General features: G+C 37.3%; 1 protein-coding gene across 2 annotated transcripts in view; it reads left to right on the forward strand.

Annotated features, from left to right (window-relative positions):
- The window catches only part of MMS22L (MMS22 like, DNA repair protein), a 129,476-nt gene that overhangs the window by 70,525 nt on the left and 34,087 nt on the right, over nt 1-24,864 (forward strand). For both annotated transcript variants that reach the window (XM_019967329.2, XM_019967330.2), the window contains exons 15-18: nt 15,223-15,416; nt 20,656-20,806; nt 22,504-22,655; nt 23,622-23,761. In XM_019967329.2, the coding sequence (XP_019822888.2) occupies nt 15,223-15,416; nt 20,656-20,806; nt 22,504-22,655; nt 23,622-23,761 (637 nt within the window). The remainder of the gene's footprint in view (nt 1-15,222; nt 15,417-20,655; nt 20,807-22,503; nt 22,656-23,621; nt 23,762-24,864) is intronic.

Genomic DNA, 24,864 nt, shown 5'->3' on the forward strand with positions numbered 1-24,864 from the left:
GGAGAATCCCATGGACAGAGGAGCCTGGCGGGCTACAGTCCATGGGGGTCACAAAGAGTTGGACACGAATGAGTGTCTGAGCATACATTCTTTCTTCCACATCCCTAGGTATTTTTTAACTCTTTTGCTTGACTGAGTTTTGAAACCTGAAAACTTGGTCAGTAAGTAGGGCTGATGATGAGGTTTATTAGATCCATTATCACAATTGGCAATGGTCAGTGGTGTCTTGTTTTGTAATTTACTACATTTCTTGAATGTAAGAGAAATATTGAAGATGTGGAATGCCTAAGAGGTTTTAGAAATAATATTTATCAAGGAATACTACTTTTCCCATTGCATTAGCTATTGTAATTATACATTGGTACAGTCTGTTGACATAGAATTGGATTTGATTTAAATGGAAAGGAAAAAAAAGACTGGACATTTTCAATATTTATTGATACACCTAGTCCATTAAGGTAAATTATAGAGCAGATTTCACTGTGACAGGAACATTTGGGTTAATGTAGTTAAGAATCAGTCAACATTGCCATTAGACCCTTTCTTTTTAGGAATTTATTACCACCAATTAGGAAAAAGTGCTCACAAATGGAATTTAGCCCTAGCTTACTTGTGGAATATTTGATCTCCCAAATATTTGAGTCTTTAATAAAACGATCCTGAATTCTTTTGAATCAAACTACTTTCCCCAACATTGCCACTAAACACATCTAATAAGATGTGTAATCCTTGCAGCTGTGAGTAGAGGGTACAGCTGACTATATAGTGTTGTTTTGAGAAGCGGCTACTGGGATGGTGAAAATTAAGCTAGCTTTTGAAGGATGGTTTTATTAATTAGCTTTAAGAGATGAACTTCATAAGTTTGCAAACATGCTACTCTATATCTAGGGATTATTAAAATGAAACTCGCTTTTAAAAGCTCAATTATTAATGAGATGGTAAAGCAACAGAACTGAGTAAAATTTATTGAGAGTAAATGTGATACTGTCTCTAGAATGTCTCAGTAGTTGCTTGTTAATAGGTATACTGTGGTGGATAGTTAGGAAACTAAAGTTGTCTTTCTTCAAATAATCTTGTTGCAATTCATTTGTCCTAAAACAAGTCTAGAATTTCTGAGACTGTTGCAGATGGTCCCTCAGAGTCTTGAAACATAGCTGTTTCATCTTAAGTTTTCCTTTGCACCATTGCAGATACCACCTCTTATTTGTACTTTTAATAAAGAAAAGTCTTTGTTCTTCCTCATGTATGAAATCCTTGAATCAGGTCTGTATCTTTCTCATCTTTAAATTCCTAATTTCTACCATAGTACTTAGTATATAGTGGGAGCCTATTGTTTAAAGCATAATAAACTATGCCAAAATTTACTGGCAGAAAACATACCCAAAACAACTTTTTCATAATACAGTGCTTACAGATCATGTAGGTCAAGAATATGGAAAGCCAAGGACAGCTCTTCACTGCTCTCCTGTGTCTGGGGCCTCAGCTAAAATGTTTCAGTTTGGGATAACTAAAAAAGCTGGAGACTTTTTGGTCTCAGTGCAAACAAAAGTCAGTTCATACGATACTGTAATCTGTAAAGTATACAATAGATTATGTCTTAGAAAACAACATATATACCTTTATTAAAAAAATACTTTATTGCTCAAAAATGCTAACCATCATCTGACAACACAGTTGTCACAAACTTTCAATTTGGAAAAAACGCAGTATCTGAGAAGTGCAATAAATGAGGTATACCATTATTGCAAAAAAAAAAAAAAAAATTCTGATTTCCTCTTTCAACCAATTCATAAGGTCCCCCTCCTTTTTGCTTGTATGAGAATTCTATAGATAACTATTTTGGTAAGATCTAATGCATGTATGGTTTCTCAATTGTACATATCCACTTACAGTTAAAGAGGAAGAGAACTTTGTTTGAAATCCCAAAAGACTGGTATGACAACTATAGGTATTTTATCAAAGATGTGTACATTTTGTTGTGAGACTTATTACAAGGAGGGTCTTCACTCTGAGTGCTTTTGAAAAAAGGACAAAAATGCTGGATCATTCATGTTCTTCCCAAACAGTATTCTGGTAGCAGGCAAACTTGGAAACTAAATAGTTTTATATTGAGCCCAAATCCCTCTTACTTTCTTCATTATCTTGTACCCATATACTTGCTATGAAATTTGGAGGGTAAATTCCTGGAAAGAAGGGGTCTAACTGAATATAAGCAGTACAGTGTTACTGTAGCATTACTCCTTTGAAAATGAGTTGTCACGGGCAGGTGATGATTACTCTCTTGTACTTTTAGAAATCCCTTTAAGTCATGACATCCATCTGCCTATGGTTTCTTTCAGTTTTAATGTCAAAGAACTTTAGCCAAGCCTTAATGTGGTCTTTACCCTCAGCCATTTATTTCCTTGAAGGCATCTTAAGGTGCTGTAAAACTTCAGTCTTAATATCCAGCATGACACTGTTTCTTTGAGTCATTGTGTTGAGTTCAGGACTATACTTCTTGATCGCAGGCAAAGCTGTTCCTCCAAACAGAATAAATGGCAGGAATAGACCACAAAAAGATAAGCATTCAACTTGAGATAGTGCAGTAGAGACCCCATTTACTAAGAATATTTGCACTACGTTGTGCTAATAACATGAATGGCTATAGATTAGGCTCAGTTTTATTAAATTAGCATATAAGATAGCATTCAAGCATTGGCAAAAAATACAAAAAGGGTATTGTGATGAGTGGTCCCTTGTACAGTTAACCCTTGAACAACATGGGTTTGAATTGCCCAGGTCCACTTATGTGAAGATATTTTTCAGTAATACTACAGTACTACACAGTTCATGGTTACTTGAATCTATGGATGCAGAGGAACTGCAGATTTGGAGGACATATATGCAGATAAACCTCTCCGTTGTTCAAGGGTTAGCTGTGTGTGTGCATGCTTGGTCGGGTGAGCACCAGGCTCCTCTCTCCATGAGATTTCCCAGGCAAGAATACTGGAGTGGGTTGTCATTTCCTTCTCCAGGGGATCTTCCCGACCCAGGGATCAAACTCATGTCTCCTGCATCTCCTGCATTTTCAGACAGATTCTTTACTATTGAGCCATGTGAGAAGCCCCTAAGTCATAAATACACATACTTAAGAGGTTGAATTTTTTAATGAAGATATTTTAAAGACAAATAACATTGTAACATTGCTCTGTGCAGTTACATGGGGTGTTTAAATGTGTATTTGTCTAAGATAGGGCTTATAAGCACTAGGTTATATTGAGAACATATGTGGGTATGTTGGGTGTATATGTTGGCTTTGTTTCTGTTAATTCTCCCCACCTTAAAGAATTGTTTACTTGTATCTAACATTTTAGATGGCGTGGCCCTCCGTGACCTGGTCTCCATCAATAATATAGTTTCATTTTCCATCATTCTGCCCCTTGACTTTTCATCTTCTGAAAATACTAACCTGTTCATGAGTTTCCTCATATACCATGCAGTGTCATGTCACTTTGCTTTACTTATGTTATTACAACTTCCTGAAGCTTTTTGTGTTTTTTGTTTTTTTTTTCAGTTAACAGCTTCCTTAATCTGATAATAGTGTATTTACCCCTTGAGGCCTTCATCAAACCCCCAGGTGGACTAAATGTTTCCTTTGTGTGTATCGTAATATTCTGTAGATACCTCTGTCTTCTCACTTAATTGTAAGTTCTTTGAGAGTACTGACCATATTTGATTGCCTCTAATACACTACCTCTTGATGAAAGTGAAAGAGGAGAGTGAAAAAGTTGGCTTAAAACTCAACATTCAGAAAATGAAGACCATGGTATCTGGTCCCATCACTTCATGGGAAATAGATGGGTAAACAGTGGAAACAGTGTCAGACTTTATTTTGGGGGGCTCCAAAATCACTGCAGATGGTGACTGCAGCCATGAAATTAAAAGACGCTTACTCCTTGGAAGGAAAGTTATGACCAACCTAATAACATATTCAAAAGCAGAGACATTACTTTGCCAACAAAAGTCCATCTAGTCAAGGCTATGGTTTTCCCAGTGGTCATGTATGGATGTGAGAGTTGGACTGTGAAGAAGGCTGAGCACCGAAGAATTGATGCTTTTGAACTGTGGTGTTGGAGAAGACTCTTGAGAGTCCCCTTGGACTGCAAGGAAATCCAACCAGTCCATTCTGAAGGAGATCAGCCCAGGGATTTCTTTGGAAGGACTGATGCTAAAGCTGAAACTCCAGTACTTTGGCCACCTCACGCGAAGAGTTGACTCATTGGAAAAGACTCTGATGCTGGAAGGGTTTGGGGGCAAGAGGAGAAGGGGACAACAGAGGATGAGATGGCTGGATGGCATCACTGACTCGATGGACGTGAGTCTGAGTGAACTCCGGGAGTTGGTGATGGACAGGGAGGCCTGGTGTGCTGCGATTCATGGGGTTGCAAAGAGTCAGACGCAACTGAACTGAACTGAACACACTACCTCAAGTAACTAATAGACATTAAAATGTTCATTAAAATCAGCTGAACTACTGGGCACAAGTGACTTCTGAATCTAAATGTACTCTTGGATTCTAGGTCCAAATTTCCAAAAACTTTGGGGATTTTGTTACTTAAATTTTCTGTTTGCAAATCAAATTATACTCTTCTTGTGTAGAAATTAACTGTCTCTCCTACCTTTGTTTCCCTCTCCCAAAAGTTAGCAATAACATAGATTGCTCCTTTCTCTCTTTCACAAAATGCCAAATAATTACTGTTAGCTTTCTTGTTTCTTCATAAAGTAGCTTAAATTGCACATTAACTCATACCTGCATGTTTATAGAAGCTTCGTAATTGGTCTCTCCTGTCTCTCATCAGTTTTTATTCTAATCCATTCTGTTTGCCATTACCAGATTAATCTTTCCCAAAGCGCTGTTCTCATTATGTCACTCCTCAGTTCAAAATCTTTCAGTGGTTCCTTACTATTAGGTTGGTGCAAACATAATTGCAGTTTCAGACCATGAATTTTAAATCATTATAACTAGGCTCAAACACATCTTTATTAATCAAAATGGGAACCATTACAATCAACATGTTTTTGCCAATGAGAAATAGGTTTGTTTATTACTGTAGTGTAAAAATCCTTGCTGCAGGATTCAGTGAACTGTTAGAAAGCATTTCCTGTATTGTGCTGGTTGTGGAAGCATTTTACCTGCAAGAAGTTGTTGAGATGCTTGAAGAAGTAGTTGGTTGGCAAGAGGTCAAGTGAACATGAGGATGAGGCAAAACTTCATAGCCCAATTCATTATTCAACTTTTGAAGTGTGTGACTTGCAGTCAGGTGTAGTCATGCAGAAGAATTGGCCCCTTTCTGTTGACCAGTGCTGGCTGAAAGTGTTGCAGTTTTCAGGGTATCTCACTGATTTGCTGAGCACACTTCTCAAATGGAATGGTTTCACGGGGATTCAGAAAGCTTGTAGTGGGTCAGACAGGCAGCAGATCACCAAACAATGATCTTGACTTTCTTTTGGCGCAAATTTGACTTTAGAAAGTGCTTAGGAGCATCTTGGTCTGACCACTGAGCTGATCTTCGCCAATTGTATAAAATCCACTTTCTGTCGCATGTCACAAACCAGTCAAGAAATGATTTGTTGTTGTTGCATAAAATAAGAAAAGACGACACTTCAAAATGACAGGTTTTTTGATTTGTGGTCAGCTCACGAGGCATTCACTAATCAAGCTTTTTCACCTTTCCAATTTGCTTCAAATGCTGAATGACAATAGAATGGTCGATGTTGATTTCTTCAGCAGCTTCTCGCATAGTTGTGAGAGGATCAGCTTTAATGATTGCTCTCAGTTGGTTGTCAACTTCTGATGTCAGTCTCACTATCAGCTCCTCATCCTCAAGGCTCTTGTCTCCTCTGCAAAACTTTTGGAACAACCACTGCACCGTACATTTTTTAGCAGTTCCTAGGCCAGATGTGTTGTTGATGTTGCAAGTTGTCTCTGCTGCTTTACGACCCATTTTGAACTTCAATGAGAAAACCACTCAAATTTGCTTTTTGTTTAACATTTCCATAGTCTAAAATAAATATAAAATAAGCTGCAAGTAATAAGTCATTAGGAAAAAACTATAAAATGAGAAATGCACATTAAAATGATGTATAACATAACTGCATTTATTTAAGAATATATTCCAATATCAAAGGCAAATTTCCACAATGCAAAAACCACGCTTTTGCACCAATCTACTACCTACAGAATGAAGTCTAGATTTTCTTTTTTTAAGAGCAGGATGTGCCTTAATCGTTTGTATACCTCTGACTTCACATACAGTGACTGGCATTATAACTTCTTGCGAAGTGAATGAGGAGAACATGTGACTGAACCAGTATTCAATATTGTCTTTATTTTCTACTCTTAAATTTATTGCCTTCTAATTCTGCTATAAAAATTATCCATTATAGTCAGAGTGGTTACTATTTTTTTCCCCTTCCCCAAATACCTTGCTTTTTCAAATGTTCCTTTTAAAAGAAATTATATAACACTTCTGCTTTCTGGCTTGTTATCCACTTTGATTCTATCTGAAGTTCTTTGACGAATCTGCTTGATCTGGAACTCAGTTTCCTCTTTGACTCATCTGCTTTTCCTTCTGTCTTCCTTTGTGCTTCAGCCAACTGGCCTCCTAATTGTTGATCTTGAGCCCATAAAACCCCTAGCCTCGGCACCTATGCACTTTTGTTTCTTGTGCCTGAAATTCTCTCTCCACGTGTACCCGTGTGGTTCTCCGCCTTACTCATTTAAGTCTTTGCTCATGTGTCACATCTTCAGAAGGTATTTCCTGGTATTCCTAGTTGAAATATCATCATCACTCATCATCCCTGTACCTTGATTTCTGTTTATCCATAAAGCTCACCACAACCTCAGGTAATCCACATCTGTGTTTAATTATCTATCTCTCTTTAAAATACAAGCTCCAGGGCAGAGACTTTGTTTTGATGACTTTGTATCCCTACTGCCTAGAACTTGTGTAATATGCATTGAATTAGAGTAAATGTGTGGAATTTATATGCCTTTGTGTTTTTAGTTCCCTCATTTTCACTTTTCTCATCCTTAACCTGTTCTCTGAGAATCATTTTCATGCCCGTTTTATGCTGCTGCCATCAATGATCTTTAGTTTCCGAATTACTGTAAAACCTCTATTTTTTTAATTAATTTATGTAATTGGAGACTAATTACTTTACAATATTATAGTGGTTTTTGCCATACATAGACATGAATCAGCCATGGGTGTACATGTGTTCCCTATCCTGAATCCACCTCCCTCCCCATCCCATCCTTCAGGGTCATCCCAGCGCTCCGGCCCTGAGCACCCTGTTTCATGCATTGACCCTGGACTGGCGATCTGTTTCGCATATGATAATATACATGTTTCAATGCTATTCTCTCAAATCATCCCACCATCGCCTTCTCCCACAGAGTCCAAAAGTCTGTTCTTTACATCTGTGTCTTTTTTGCTGTCTTGCATATAGGGTCATCGTTACCATCTTTCTAAATTCCATATATATGCGTCAATATAGTGTACTGGTGTTTTTCTTTCTGACGTGCTTCACTCTGTATAATCAGCTCCAGTTTCATCCACCTCATTAGGACTGATTCAAATGCATTCTTTTTAATAGCTGAATAATACTCCATTGTGTATATGTACCGTAGCTTTCTTATCCATTCATCTGCTGATGGACATCTAGGTTGCTTCCATGTCCTGGCTATTGTAAACAGTGCTGCGATGAACACTGGGGTACACGTGTCTCTTTCAATTCTAGTTTCCTTGGTGTGTATACCCAGCAGTGGGATTGCTGGGTCGTGTGGCAATTCTGTTTCCAGTTTTTTAAGGAATCTCCACACTGTTCTCCATAGTGGCTATACTAGTTTGCATTCCCACCAACAGTGTAAGAGGGTTCCCTTTTCTCCGCACCCTCTCCAGCATTTATTGTTTGTAGACTTTTGGATAGCAGCTATTCTGACCGGCATAAGATGGTACCTCGTTGTGTAAAACCTAAATTTTGTTTACCCTTATGCCTGTAGAGTACAGGAATGATTATCAACCTTCTCTCATACAGAATTACAGTTAAATACTCAGAGTGATTCATGGACTACTTGTTGTGTGATCATTTCTTCATCTCTTGCAGGAATCAAGTAAGACATATTCAGTAAATGGAATATCTGTTATTGTTAGCCAGAAAATCAGAATGTTAAATGAGAATGTGTGTGGCAACTCTATTCTAAGTGTTTGACTTTAATGAACTAATGTAATCCTGTAGATACTATTATTGTCACCATTTTATAGACAAGACAAGCCAGGAAGGTAACTGCTTAAAGTGTGGCCATGGGCATGCAAAATCTGCCTGCTAGACAGGTAGACTCTTGGGCCCCTCCCCAGACCCACTGGGTGAGAATTGTTTTTAAAATAATAAGCTTTGACCCTAGACTTGTAGATGCAGTAGGATCTTCAGTGAAGTCAGAACTTCCGTGTTTCTAAAAAGCTCTACAGGTGATTTTAATGGTAGTGAAGATTGAGAACTACCAAAGTAGATCCCTGTTTTAGTGTACCATAAAATGCAATGAAATATCACCAAAACTTTTAAGTCACTTGAGACCCATAGTCATCTACATATATAAGACTAATAAAATAATAAGGATAACATAAAAATAATCACTTTTTATTGATGTATTTTCATGCTATACCCTATTTTGGGGATAGGGACAAGGAAATTTTTTCCATAGGAAAATTTTAAGTAGTCACATGGCATTGAAATTTGGAATCCCTGTAGAATTCTCTACTTCCCAGAACTATTAAACTTTGAATATGTGTGCATCTTTTGTGCCATCAGGATTGGATGTTATATTGCTTTGAAACTACCCCTTTTAGAAACTTGGCATATGAATGAATGAATACAGAAATAATGGCATTTAAGACATGTATTACTTATATAGTAATATACTTACAGGTAGTAAAATGGTATTTGGAGTAGCTGTAGCATAGTTGCATGATAGCTTGACTGCCTGGATTCAAATTCTGTCTCTGCTGCTTACCAGCAGTATAGCCCAGTCAAATTATTTACTCTTTCTGTTCTTAGATTCCTTGTCTACAAAATGGGAAAAATAATGCCTACAGAATTAAACTAGTTAATAAAGGTCAAAAGCAGAATAGGGTAACACATATATTCTCACTAAACAGTCTTTGATTCTCTGGCCAATAATATTCCATTATTCCATTTGTCGAATATATTTTATTTGGGAGTTTTTGTAACAGTTGAGGAAATGGCCATCCACTAGTAGTTGAGAGAGTAGGATTTGTTCTCTGGTGTGTCTTGTCTCTAAAGCCTATATCTTTCTAGATAATGCTCTACTGAATGTGTGGACATGATTGTTAGAAATTGGAATGAATAACAATAAGACTAAAGTAAATATTACCTTGCCTTATAGCCTATAAATTGTTTTTACCTAAGTTGTGTAATTTGACACTTCAGCAGCTCTATAGAGGATATAGTAGGGCAGTATTCCCATTTAACAGATGAAAAACTAAGTCTTAGTTTTCTGGGGTCACAGACTAGTCTTCTATCTCCTACACAAGTGTTCATTTGGATAATTTTTCCTTACACCTTGAGGAAGCTTTTTATTCCTATGTTGTTGTTGTTCAGTCTCTTACTCGTGTCCAACTCTCTGCTCCCGTATGAACCACAGTATGCCAGGCTTCTCTGTCCTTCACTACTTCCTGGCGTTTGCTCAAACTCATGTCCACTGAGGCAGTGATGCATCCAGCCATCTCATCCTCAGTCAGCTCCTCCTCTGCCCTCAATCTTTCCTAGCATCAGGGTCTTTTCCAGTGAGTCAGTTGTTTGCATCAGGTGGCGGAAGTATTGGAGTTTCAGCATCCGTCCTTCCAGTGAATATTCAGGGTTGATTTCCTTTAGGATTGACTGGTTTGATCTCGCAGTCCAAGGGACTCTCAAGAGTCTTCATCACATCAGTTCAAAAGCATCAGTTCTTTAGCCTTCAGCCTTCTTTATGGTCCAACTCTCACATCTGTATGTAGCATTGGAAAAACCATAGCCTTGACTCTACAGACCTTTGTCAGCAAAGTGATTATCTCTGCTTTTTAATACATGGTCTAGATTTGTCATAGCTTTCTTCCAAGTCACAGGTATCTTTTAATTTCATGGGTTCAGTCACCATCCACAGTGATTTTGGAGCCCAAGGAAAGAAAATCTGTAATTGTTTCCACTTTTCCCCCATCTACTTGCCAAAAAGTGATGGGACCAGTTGCCATGGTCTTCATTTCTTCAGTGTTGAATTTTAAGCCAGCTTTTCCCTCTCTTTTTTCACTTTCATCTAGAGGGTGTTTAGTTCCTCTTTGCTTTCTGCTATTACAGTGGTATCATTTACATATCTGAGGTTTTGGGTATTTCTCCCAGCAATCTTGATTCCAGCTTGTGAGTTATCTAGCCTGGCATTTCTCATGATGTAGTCTGCATAAAAGTTAAATAAGCAAGGTGACAATATACAGCCTCAATGTACTTCTTTCCCAATTTGGAACCAGTCCTTTGTTCCATGTCCGGTTCTAACCGTTGCTTCTTGTCCTGCATACAATGGTGCATTATATATGACTAGAAGCATCATTGCCAGTATTGGGCTTTTTTTTTTTTATCATCGCTTAATAGTCAAAACAGCCAGTAGACTCCTTGCCTTGACCTCACATATTCACTCAATCATTACCACCCATTCACCTCCTTGTCCATGTACACACAAATACATGGAGCCCCCATTCCAGGGAGCCCCTATAGGATATGCCTGGGCTACCACTCAACAGACTGGTTTCTGACCTGTTGCGTCTCCCTAGTAACTGGATATGCACAGAATTGTGGGGCAGGACTTCCCATTATCTTCTAGTGAGACTTTGCAGTATTCTCTTTATACCTAGAATTTGTTTTTGTTTTATTTTTGTTTTTATTTTTTGAAGACAGGATTGGATTAAATGATTTTTAAGATACCTTCCAGCTTTAAATCCTTGTTTTGTGGGGGTTGTTTGCTTTCTGGTAATTTCACTAGTTTGGTTATCTTATACTCTTTCTGGGTGGTAAAGCAGATTATAGCCCTGTTTTATAGATGTGAATAAGAATAACAGGAAGATCCAAAGTACCTGAGGTTTTTTGGGCTTTTTTTAGTAAATTTAATTGAAACTAAAAATGGTAGAGTATCCTGATTCCCATCCAGTTTTCCATTAGTTACATTCATCAGACACTTGGAATCATCACTCATAGTGGTTTAGAACAACTTTTTTTTTAACTTAGAGCTTCCCATTATATTTTTCACTGATGTGGATTGAAGTTGGCAGGCTTTGAAGTAGAACTTAAAAAAGGAATTCAGTTATTAATTTTTTTAACCCCCTTGCTTTCTGTTAGCTCTTACCAGTCATATTAATAGATGCCTCAGTATATTTGTATGTCTTTGTGAGGATGGGGAGGTGGGAGGGTGAGATATATAAAATCACTACAAAAAGTAATATGGAAATAAAAATAGGAAAACAAATCTTGGAAAGTAGAGCACAAGAACAGCTTTGTACAGGATCAGGAAAGTGCTTGAACTAACGAAGGTAAGCCCAAAGAAGCAGGATACCAGAGCTATTAATAAAACAGAAGCTTACGAAGACCTGGATAACTAGGTATGTACAAGTTTGGGCATTTCCATAGAGTAGCGATGGGCTTCTCAGGTGGATCAGTGGTAAAGAATCTACCTGTCAACCCTGGAGATGAATGTTCCATCGCTAGGTCAGGAAGATACTCCGGAGAAATGAATGGCAATCCACTCCAGTGTTCTTGCCTTTGAGATCCCGTGAACAGCGGGGCCTGGTGGGCCACAGCCCATGGAGTTGCAAAGAGTCTGGCACAACTTAGGGGCTAAACAACAACATAGTGTAGTGATAGGTTCCTGAACACTGTTGAGGATGTTATTCTTCACATGTAATCTTCACAATAACCCTGGTAGGTGGATAATAAATGATTTTTCCTAATTTTAACTCTTTAGAAAATGAAATTTGGGTGGTAACTCATTTTTTTTTAAGGTCACACAGCTCTGAGTGGCTTTGCTAATAACCAGCAGTTTTACCCAACACAAGCTACTTCTGTTGCCTCAATTCCCTCATTTTATAAGATTTGAATCATAATTATACCTACCTCATAGGGTGAGAAACAGTGCTTACAAACTTCCTAGTGTGGTTCTTGGCACATGGTAAGTACTAGTAAATGCTAGATGTTGCTATTGTTTCTGTGAAAGCTGCAATTTAAATAACTTGACATTCAGCAGATTTTTTTTTCTGCTATATTGGATCTTTTAGAACATAAGTGGGTTGGTTATGCATGTATATTTCCAAAATGATTTTAAAGTCAGTCTTCTACTTAAAACCTACATCCCTACCACTTTACAAAGCAAAGCTACATGTGGCTTCTCCAGCTTCTTTTCTTAAGCTTAGTAAAATTTCTTCAATCCAAGTAGGGAGAGAAGAAAATTGATCAATGTTTTAATTGTGTGTGTGAGCGCACACACATGCACATCTTAGTGTTACAGGGTGTGTGTTTTAGTGTATAAGGGAAAGTATGGGCTTCAGAGTCAGATTTTGATTCAGATTATGGGGCCAGCTCTTCTTAGCCATGTGACCTTTGGGGATATCATTATCATCTTTATCCTCTATAAAGAGGATTAGTGACACCCATCTCATAGAATTGTTCTGATTTTTAGTTAAAGAATTTCCAGCTTCATAAAGGATGATCGGAAATGATACCGCTTCCTGGAGAATCGATTTTAAAGAGTGAAGTAAATGGCTTATTTTATTTAGAAATAGTAAAATCCGTGCTACCCAAGTATAGTAAATTATTTATTATCCTTTGAGACCAGTATACTTGAAAAAGCTTTAGATGGGTTTTGCAAATGGTGGTATTATTTCACTTGAACTCCAGTGTCTTGAAATGTACCCATGAATTTTGCTTTGTTGATATAGGCAATTGAGTTAGTTGCCAAATGGATTTTAGTGGTTTGATATTCATCTTACTCAAAGCTAAAGGACCTGAAATAATCTTTAGCCACTAGTTCAAGTTGAAAGCATCTCAGGCAAGTTTTACAGGAAGAGGACATAGCAGATATTTGGTTAGTTTTTATGAAACTTGATTACTATGATATTCTTTCTCCAGGTGTTTTGAACTGCCCCCAGTACTGCAAGTAGCATTAAGTTATGTCTCTAGTTATCCAAGAATTCCAGTGTAGAGAGACATAGAGTCCTAATGTTATATAACTTATACTTAAAATCTTTACTTTTGTGTTCAGTTCAGTCGCTCAGTCGTGTCCGACTCTTTGCGACCCCATGAATCGCAGCACGCCAGGCCTCCCTGTCCATCACCAATTCCTGGAGTTCACTCAAACTCACGTCCATCGAGTTGGTGATGCCATCCAGCCATCTCATCCTCTGTTGTCCCCTTTTCCTCCTGCCCCCAATCCCTCCCAGCATCAGAGTCTTTTCCAATGAGTCAACTCTTCGCATGAGGTGGCCGAAGTACTGGAGTTTCAGCTTTAGCATCAGTCCTTCCAAAGAACACCCAAGGCTGATCTCCTTCAGAATGGACTGGTTGGATCTCCTTGCAGTCCAAGGGACTCTCAAGAGTCTTCTCCAACACCACAGTTCAAAAGCATCAATTCTTCGGCACTCAGCTTTCTTCACAGTCCAACTCTCACATCCATACATGACTACTGGAAAAACCATAGCCTTGACTAGATGGACCTTTGTTGGCAAAGTAATGTCTCTGCTTTTGAATATGTTATTAGGTTGGTCATAACTTTTCCTTCCAAGGAGTAAGCGTCTTTTAATTTCATGGCTGCAGTCACCATCTGCAGTGATTTTGGAGCCCCCAAAAAATAAAAGTCTGACACTGTTTCGACTGTTTCCCCATCTATTTCCCATGAAGTGATGGGACCAGATGCCATGATCTTCGTTTTCTGAATGTTGAGCTTTAAGCCAACTTTTTCACTCTTTTATAGTTATGTGAAAAATACGATGATGTGGTCTTGCCACCAGTTTTGATCTTTTTGTGGAATTGCTTTAAATCTGTGCATTAGTTCCGTATTTTATATAGTTATTTTGAGTGTCCACTTCTTCTTGATGAACTGATTTAAAGCATCAGGAATGTTGGACTTAATGTAATTTTCCTTCTTTTTTTAAAGTACTAGTCATTTTTCTTAATGGAATACTGCTACTATCAAAGGAAGTATTCTGGCTTAGCTCCACTGGTTTATTTTCACTGTTTGCTCTTCAATTGAAGAAAACAAATATAAGGGTGCTGTGTATGCATTTGTGTCTACTCAATTGAGATGGCAGTTATATGTACAGAAATAGAAATAACATTACAGTTATATATACAGAAACAGGAATAACATCATAGTTGCATGTTTAGTTTTAAATAATATTATTAATTGTTGGGCATATTGCATTATCTTCTATTGCAGATCACTAGAAAAATCTTTTGGTATTCACCCCTGTTATGTTTCTGTTAAGGTCTTAGAGATGTCTCAGTTTTCCATAGGAAAAGTGAGTAAATGACAAATCAAAACTTGAGGCAGTATTGAATTCACGTTTTACTGATTTTTGGAGAAGAATGATTTTATTATTTTTTACCATGTGAAAATGATTATGGGTCTTTTTGGACCAAAAGACTAATAATGTTGTATCTAGCACAGTTTTATATTCCAGCTTAATGTCTATGTCTGCTCTAAACAAGAAAAGTATTTTAATTTAAAATATCACATATAAGCCATAAATACTTTCCTCTTGGTACATCATAACCTAAAGCTCACAGGAGAAGTGGCTTAAAATTTTGTTTTTATGTCTAGATTGTAAGTAAAATCACTTGTCATAGCGAGTTGCAAAATGCAAACCTTCATTTTGAAGCTGCCTGTTTCTCATTTAGATCTGACATATTAAAAAGCATATAATTAATGCTTGACATTAGTAATTAACATTAACATTATGGTACTTAATATGCCATCGTTCATCCATCAAATAACCAGAAATGCATAATGTCTTGGCATAAAGGTTTTAATTAGATAGAACTGTCCTTCAGTTTTCACATGGTGTAAATGTTAAAACCCCAAAATGTATTTAAAGAAAAATTTTGTATTTGTTTGTTGGGTGTTAGCTGTATTTTTATTTATTTTTTTAGGAGTCTGCATCAACAATTGCGTCAGGAACTTCAAAGGGAGCATGGGGACCTCAGTGTGCAGTCTTCATTATCGACTAAAGAGCGCCACCTTGCTGCAGTTGCCAGTGCGCTGTGGAGGCATTTCTTTTCATTTCTGAAGAGTCAGAGAATGTCGCAGATAGTGCCTCTCTCACAACTTGCGGATGCAGCCGCAGGTCAGCGTTCTTTATTTGCCAGTTAGTTTCTCATTTTGCAGACTCGGTCAGTTTTTTCTTCTGTTTGCTTAGTAGCAAACTCTTATTTTATTACAGTGTAATAAATATTTTGACAACCAGGAAGAAAAGAATTATGTATTTTAAAATTAGGATTCTTTGGCTTGTTTATTATTTTCCTGTTAGTAAAAGTAAAAACTAAGAAGATTTGCTAAAAAGATCATTTTTAACCTTAAAACTACTGTACTTACATGAGCTTTTCTTATTCATGCATTATTTGGAAAGTAAAACAGCATTTGACTTCTAGTTCAGGTCGTTTATTTTCAGATTGTATGTGCAGATACCTAGTGAAATATGAAATTGAATAAAGAGCAAAAAGAGATGGAATGAATTCCACTTCAACATAAAGCCGATGAGATCAGAATGACATGGAGTACATAGAATGTTACTGTTCAGACTTCTGTTAGATTCTATTTTAGGTTGTAATTTTTACTTAATTTGATTATTAGCCTATAGACATGTCCTTAGACTTTAATGGACTCTGAATCAGATGAAATTATAGGCAAGAATTTGAATATATATATTCACATATGCACTTTCCCACAAGAAGTCTTTATCTTTTTCAAAGGGATATTTTATCCAACGTATGTTAAGAAGTACTGGAATAGAGATCAATATGGTGACTACATGTATTTAAATGCGGTTTTTAAGAAGATGTTTAATGTATTTAAATGTAAATGCTTTTAAAAACCTAAGCTCTAAACCAAGGTTTATTTTACCCTAGTGTGAATAAGGAAAACTGAGCTAAAAGCATTACATAAAAGACTTCATGATATACATTTGAAAAGATTTTGAATTCTGGTAGTGCTTCCATAATTAAGACTTTACAGCGATACACAGATTGGAGAACTGTGACAGGCAGTGCTTTTGCAACCACTGGAATGTCTGTGAAAATAAATACTGACTTTCAGTTTAACCAAAGCAGTCATTACTAGTCAATATGACTTATCTTTCTACCATTCATCATCCCAACTCTCACTTAATGACCAAAATGATACACGTTAGTCAGTACTGTCTTAGGTCCTGAAAATAAATAGTAATATAGATATAAAGCAAATGTATGTGGGTTTGGGGTTTGTTTTGCAGTAAAGACAGGAGGCAAAAATTTCCTGCATTAAAAAATAGTTAATGAATACTTTGCCATTGGGGATTTATCAATGGGAAAAAAAGAATTACAGTTCCTTTTTTCATGCATAAGCTCCACGTTCTTAGGGAAGGAAGAGAACATAGGTAAGTAAAATGTGTAATATGTCAGATGATGATAAATGGAGAAAAAGAAAAATATAGAAAAGGATAGGGATAGGGAACCTGGGTTCGATCCCTGGGTTGAGAAGATCTGGAGGAGGGCATGGCAACCCACTCCAGTATTCTTCCCTGGAGAATCCCCATGAACAGAGGAGCCTGGCGGGCTACAGTCCATGGGGTCACAAAGAGTAGGACACAACTGATCTATTAAGCACAAGGAAAGATCACAGGCAAGTTATAATTTTAAATAAGAGTTGCCCAGAAAACATGTATAGGTATCATTTATTTGAGCAAAGACCCGAAGAAGGTGAGATATGCGGCTATGCAGATATGAGCTATGCAAAAATCCAGAGGCAAGAGCATGTCTGGTGTGTTCAAGAAACTACATGGAAGCCATCAAAGCTCTTGCAGCATAAGAAATGGAGAAAGAGTAGTCAGAGACGCAATCCATAGGCTATGTAGAACTGCTTTCTCTTCTGGCTTATACATAGTTGTAAAAATGTTCACTTTTACCCTGAGACTAGAAAGTCTTGAGCAGAGAGGTGATATGATTGCTCTGGCTGCTGGATGGAGATTAGACTATCGAGAGGTGGGAAGGTCACATAGAGAACTCTTGTAACAGCTTAGAGATGGACAGCTGGGGCCACAGTGGGAGCAGTGGAAGTGGTGAGAAGTGGTCAGATTTCCAGTTTGAAAGTAGAGCTGACAGAATTTTCTAAGTGGGTTTGATATGGTAAGCAAAATAGACAAAGGGAGAAACCCTTGTTTGAGATGAGAAAGATTGTGGCAGGAAGAAATTTTTAATGAGTGAAGACCTGGATTTTGACTTGGGAGATACAGAGATAGATAGATAGGTATCTATGCCTTAAAATCTGAGTAGGGATGTTGAGTACACCCCTGGATAATAAACCTGAGTTTCAGGGAAGAGGTCCAAGCTGGAGATTTAAATTTGGAAGCTATTTATGTGCAAATTGTCTTATAAAGCTATGACCTGGATAAGACTACTAACAGAGTAAGTAGTAAAAAGAGAAGTTTGAAGACAGGTCCCAGGATATTCCCATGTTCAGATTTATAGGATTAGAAGGAACCAAGAAAGGAGACTGCAGAGGAATACCAGTGAGGTGATGTGAAAACCCATTATGTGTAATGCCATGGAAACCAAATTACAGAGCATTTTAAGGAAAGAGTAGTGATCATCAATTCAAATGTGTTTAATGGGTCAATTAGGATGAGGCCTGAGAATTGGTCACTGGATGTAGTAGGACAAAGGTCACTAGGTTTTTGCTGTAGTGGGTAGAGGCCAAGGCCCATTAAAGATATCCAAGAGGAAATGCGAGAAGAGGAATCGCTGGCTGCAAACATAAGTAAATCTTTTTGAGTATCACCACTAAAAGAGGCTTCCCTGGTGGCTCAGATGGTAAAGAATCTGCTTGCGATGCAGGAGACTCAGGTTGGATCTCTGGGTCAGAAGATGCCCTGGAGGAGGAAGTGGCAACCCTCTCCAGTATTGTTGCCTGGAGAATTCCATGGACAGGCTACAGTCCATGGGGTCGCAAAGAGTCAGACTCGACTGAGTGACTAACACACACACACCTATGAGAAGTAGAAAAAAACGGGGATGTTAGCTGGACAGGGAGATGGGGTCAAGGAGGGTTTCTATTTTTTAATTTTTTTTAATAACATGGGAGAAACTCCAGCATATTTATAATGCTGACAGGAATGTATAGGAGTGAGAGAAAACTTGATGTTGCAAGAGAGTCATTTGTGTTTTAATGCCCAGGAGAAATGGGATCTCATTGAGGACTCGGCCTCAGATCTCCTGTGGTAGCAGAAGAGAAGGCAGAGTAAATGGGTCTGCTTGGAGGTGGCAGGGTAGATGTGGTGGTTCTCTTCTGATGCTTCTCAGTTCTCCGTGAAGTAGTAAAAGTCATTAACTGAAAATGAAGATGGGGAGGAGATGCCGACTGATGGTGGAGAGAGGAGAGAAGGTCTGCAGGAATGCTCTAGGAGAATGAAAGACCAAATGGACTAGTGAAGTATGGTAGGAATGATGGCCAGCTCTAAGGACCCGCTTACCATCTGCAGTCATAAATTTAAAGTGCAATCAGGCCACACAGTTGTTCACCGGCCCCTTAATACTGGTCATAGGTGCCTATGGGGAGAAGACAAAGAATTGTAATTAAACAGATGGTGTTTGTTTTTTTTTTCTCCCCAGGCAAGTTCAGTGAATCAAGTAAGAGGCAAGGGAATTGATGGTATATGAAAATGAGTATAATGATGGAGCGTTCAGTCAAGTTGCCTGAAAGGGGAAAGGAAGGCACAAAGTCAGTGAGGAATATAGGGAAGTTTGTAGGACTAATGAATCGTAGGTCCTGATGGAATCAAAGGATTGCTGGAGGGGTTGGGAACCTAGAGGAGGAGAGTTGGAAAGCTGATTTGGTGTCAGAAAGAGGGGGTCTTCAAAGTAGGGATTTCAGTGATATTGTACTTACGGGCAGTGTCAGGTTCTCTGTATCACCATGGGAGTGAGTGGCTAAAGTAGTGGAAAGTAGTCTCACTGAAGGAGAGAAGTTCAAGGCCAAGAGACTGGGAGAAAAAAAAAAAATCATCAAGAACTATGAAAGGACTGCAGTTAGAAAGGATGATCATGAGCTACAATCTTCAAGGAATGAGAGGTGGCAAAGGAGGGAACAGTAGACAGGTGCAACGAAGAGAGCGTTGGTATGATTTGATGACCTGAGACTCAGGGCCAGAGGTTTTCAAGAAGAGGAAGGGACAATGGTCTAGAAGCAGCAGCATGGACCAGAAGTTGCTCACCCTCTGTGGGTCCAGTGTATGAGAGTGTGGGAAGATATAAATAGCCACCATTTGAGAGAGCACTACAGGAGGCAGTGCTTAATAAATAATTTATTGACAAACGTAAATTGATGTTGGACAAGGAAATGGCAACCCACTCCAGTATTGCCTGGAGAATCCCATGGACAGAGGAGCCTGGTGGACGACAATCCATGGGGTTGCAAAGAGTTGGACACAACTGAGTGCACATGCACATAAATTGATGTACTACAAATTAGGTTGGGGAATCCCAGGAAATCACAAAATAAAGTCTATTTGTTTACCATGGTGATCTAAGACATTCTGGTTCCTAGGCTTTTTGAGTTCTGAGGGAAGTGGAGTATCATTGATTGTAGGAAATCACTGTTTACTAGAAGAAAATGTCCAGTGTCCATGGTGAGTTAGAGCTCTTCATCTGTGGTCAGTGAAAGTGGAGATCGCTCAGTCGTGTCTGTGGTAGGTGATGAGTAAATTAACTTGATTGGAAAAGAGTGGATGCTAGAAATATTTTTAGTAATGGATCATGTGGGTGAAAGAGGCTCTTTAGCAGAGCCATTAGGTTTAGAATTTGCCATTTGAGGGCTTTCCTGGTGGTTCAGTGATAAAGAATCCTTTGCCAAGGCAGGAAACATGGGTTTGGTCCCTGATCTGTAAAGATCCTACATGCCTTGAAGCAACTAAGCCCGTGCATTACCACTATTGAGCATGCATTCCAGATCCAGGGAGCTGTAACTACTGAAGCTCGTGCTCCTAGAGCCTGTGTTCCACAACAAGAGAAGTGACTGCAGTGAATCAATCAATAAATTTTTTTTTCTAATTTACCATTTGAAGGGCCTTTCTATAACAGATGCATTGTGATGATGCTGAGACAGATTTTTCCAGACCCTTTCTTGGAGATGCAGATAATCAGCACAGAAATTTCTTTGATGATATGAGTTTAGTTCAGTTTTAGCTTTCTGTTCTACATTTCTAAAATGTGACATTTACTGTTTAGTGCTGATTTTTAAAAAAATCACTATTAACATAATTTAAGGTAGATAGTGGGGTTTTGTTTTTTTTTTTTTTACATTCTCACTGTAAGTTTCTCTCATTCTAAATCTAGATTTTACTTTGCTGGCAATGGATTTGCCCAGCACAGCCCCATCAGATCTTCAGCCTCAGCCAGTTACATCAATGATACAACTCTTTGGTTGGGATGATATCATCTGGCCCCAAGTTGTAGCCAGATATTTAAGTCATTTCCTACAAAATAGGTAAGTGTTTTTATTTCAGGTATACACATTAATATAAACCCACAATAGATTAGTTCACAAGGAAGGTGAGCATTTCCAAAATAAAAACTGATCTTTGCTATGTATACTTTCACTGGGACAATTTGTTACTTTTCTGTGTATCCACATTTTGACTGTATTAATAGTAGGAAACTTTTGTTAAAACAATGTTGCTGCTGCTTTGTCAAAATGGTTTTTATAGGACTGCTTTAACTTATCCGGAAATGATTTTTCTACACTCACCATTGTGAAAGAAATTATACAATTAATATTGCTAAATCTGTAAGACACTATTTTATTATTACAGTTTTAGTTTAATGATAGCTTTCCTCTTCACACTAGGTTTTTAAAGATCTGACTTTTGTGCAGTGATGAACAAGAGACTTCATCACCTTGAACTTTGATTTCCATGTCTTTAAGTGTCTGCATTACATAAGAGATCTGAGGAACCCCAACAGAAAAAATATACAGTCAGTAATAGAAATGGTATAGAACAATCAGGGTGATTCAAATAAGAATATCAAGATAAGGGAAAATAAAATAAATATGCAAGCCTAAGAGACCAATGTAGATCTGGTCACAGCTGCCAGTCAGTGAAAATGAAGAGAGGTATTCTTCTTAAAAGGAAGTTCATTAAGCATAGTCATTAATCATTTTCTCACTAGCTTTCAGTTACACAGTAAGGGAGTTCAACTTCAATTAGATTACTTTTAGGATCCCTTCCAGCTTAAGAATTCTTTGATGACAACAAACATTTATTTATATTATTTGTTAAATACTTGTGCTGAAATTATCTTGAAGGGTTTGTTTTTAAAATAATATTGGTATGTTAGCAGCAAGGAAGGACTAACTGAAATGAAGCAACTGAAGTGAAATGCAAAGATGTTAAGTAGTGTTGGGAGGTTGTATAGGTGATAAACAACCCATCTGAGTTCTGTTTTGTATTCTCTTTTTTTATGAAAATGTGTATTCAGAGTATTTCAAAACAGTTACTTTCAGAGTGATGATTTATGTATTTTTCAATACATAAATAACTTTATACAACATTTATAATTAGGTTAAGACTATCCCCATCCTCTCTTATAAAATGATTAGAAATAAGATGAAGCCAGACCTTTGACTTTGTAAAATAATTAAAAAAAAAAAAACTCCTGTTCAGATGTTATTTTGGAGTTCCTGTGGGTGGGGGAGCAGGAAAGGAAGGGATGTAGATTGGATTGGTTGGGAGACCCTCATAGAAATGTGTTTTACCTTTTTTCTTCTGTATATGGTCATGACCGCTTCTCTGTTTTGCTCTTAAGGGCCACTGTTTTTTATTGTGCTTGCCACTTCCTTCAGTATTATCACACAAAGCTACTTAAACCCCTTCCTTATTTTTCTAATTTTAACCGTGTCTCTCCCTTGGCGTAAGTCATATGTATGCCACCAGTGGAAAAAGGAAATTTTAAAAATTAGGGCATTATAAGTGAAAGCAAGAATATTTGTCTAAAATATTTTGTGGTGTGTGTAGTGTTTATCTTCAGCAGAGCATGTCTGCATTCGTGTGTTTGTAAAATAAGTGAGACCAAAAACTGGGGAGTATTAGAATGTTTTATTTCAGAATCTCTGTACTCAGGGAACACATTGTCAGGGTTTTGTTTTGGTTTCTGTTTTTAATATTCATCAACTTATTTTTACAGCATGTTATGTGAAGCACTTTCTCATTCAGGCTGTGTATCTTTTCAAGCCCTAACTGTAAGATCATGGATCCGTTGCATTTTGCAAATGTATGTAAAAAACCTTCATGTGCCAGATGACTCATTCATTGATATAAATCCTGAACAGGCAGTTGGTAAGTACTGCAAGTGTTTTGCTTTCTGGATTGCTAAGTATGTTTAGAATTTCCTGTTTTGTTACATAAATTAATAGAAAAGATTTTAAAAATATATTTGTAAGTAGGTATTAATATGAACAGAAGTTTATTTCCATTTGCAGTCTGTTTATTTTTTCTTGATATTTTCCCATTACTGTATATGACGAATTTCTCTCCTGTAAAGATAAAAGAACTTATTTCCTTGGAAGCTCAGAACAAAAATTTGTTCTCAGGTGACAAGCTATTTTTTTACCTTGAAGAAACTGATCAGAAAAAAAAAGTGGAGATAGGAAGTAAATAACCAGATATCATACTGTGAACACCCTATAAAGAAAAATATCCAATTATGAATAATTTACTCCTTTTCCTTGCAACCTTTTTTTTTTTTTTTAATATTCCATACTGTTCTGGTTGTCTGAAGCATATGCATTTTCCTTTTCCTAAAGCTATTGTTTATGGCCAGTTGTAAATCTTGGAAAGGCTGGACTGAAAACATGCTCCACATTTACTTTTATATTTATTATATCAGTTGGCTTTACATTAACAACTTTTGGGACTAGGATGTTCACAAGTAAATGTTTGTTTTTAAATAAAGCCTTCCTGTAGTGAGAGAAACTTAGTTTTTAATAATGTAGAAATTTTAATTTTAAAACAAATGATTGTCACAAATGAAGAATGCTACATTCTCTGCTCTCCCGTGTGTGTGTGTCTGTGTGTGTGTGTGTGTGTGCATGTGCTCAGTTGTGTCTGACGCTTTGTGACCCTGTGGACTATATAGCCCGCCTGGCTCCTCTGTCCATGGAATTCCCCAGGCAAGAATACTGGAGTGGGTTGCTGTTTCCTACTCCAGTAATGTGTATGTGTGTGTGTGTGTGTGTGTGTGTGTGTGTGTGTGTATAACATAAATTTATATCATAAGTATATAAATATAATTTATTTTGACAGAAAAGGACTACATGGAACAGTTGACTGAACTGACAAGGTTGCTATTTAAGCTATCAGAAGTAAAGAATATTTTCTCGAAGTCTCAAGTTGAATTACCCATCCCAGACGATCCTAAAAAAGCACTTATTCGGTTCTTTGAGGTATTTTTTTATTCATTAATATAATTGTCCAAATCAGTTATAATTATTTTTCCAAAAATCCTAAAGTGTTCATTATGTTTTTCATTATAAAATGAGTTATTTTAAACTGAATCATATTATTGGTTGCTGCTATTATAAAATTCTGGAGGAATAGAAATGTGAATCTAAGATATAGCATATAATTCATTCTTGAGGACAGCAGAGGAAATACATTTAATGAAAAATAGTAAGAGTAAAGAATGCCACATAAAAACCTTACTCCAAATCTGATCGAAATCATAGGAGTATCTTATTGCTAAAATTGCTGGATAACCATATTCTTCAGGTACTTAAATCTCCTTATATATGGTGCATAATAGTTCCCACTTAATGTTTACCACCCTGTAACAAACTGTAAATTTTACAGTAAAATTTTAGTGTGTATTCAGCATAAGCACCAGCTACTTCATATCCATAACATGGTTGGGGCTTTAAAATCTAATCCATTTGTTTTGTCTCTGTAATAAATAGTCCATTCAACATTTTACTTTATTAATTATTAATTTTGTAGGGATCTATCTTACGTGATAGTTTTTGTTTTATAGCCTAATTGAGGTTGTTAATGTGCTTGGATTAGTGTTTTTGTAAGCTCTTCACAGTAAAACTTGGTTTATTTTCCCACAGTGGTTGATATTAACTGCAATGAAAATCATTACAACCCATAAGCTCTTTCCATCAATGTGAATTCTTCCATTGGTTTTCGTTAAGTTAAAATATAATTGTAAAACAGAGATGTCGTATTAATCTTAAAAATATTTCATAATGGTATAGTGAAAGTGAATATGAAAGTCGCTCAGTTGTGTCCGATTCTTTGCAACCCAGGCCAGAATTCTCCAGGCCAGAATGCTGGAGTGGGTAGCCTTTCCCTTCTCCAGGGAATCATCCCAACCCAGGGATCGAACCCAGGTCTCCCACATTGCAGGCATATTCTTTACAGGGAAGCCCAGGAATAATGGAGTAGGTAGTCTGTCCCTTCTCCAGGGGATCTTCAGTATATGCAAATATAAAATACACATGTCTCTGGAGCCTTTTCTTTCGTTCTTGATTGGATCTCCATCTGTAAT

Source organism: Bos indicus, chromosome 9 (assembly GCF_029378745.1).
Source record: "Bos indicus isolate NIAB-ARS_2022 breed Sahiwal x Tharparkar chromosome 9, NIAB-ARS_B.indTharparkar_mat_pri_1.0, whole genome shotgun sequence".
Taxonomy (NCBI): domain Eukaryota; kingdom Metazoa; phylum Chordata; class Mammalia; order Artiodactyla; family Bovidae; genus Bos; species Bos indicus.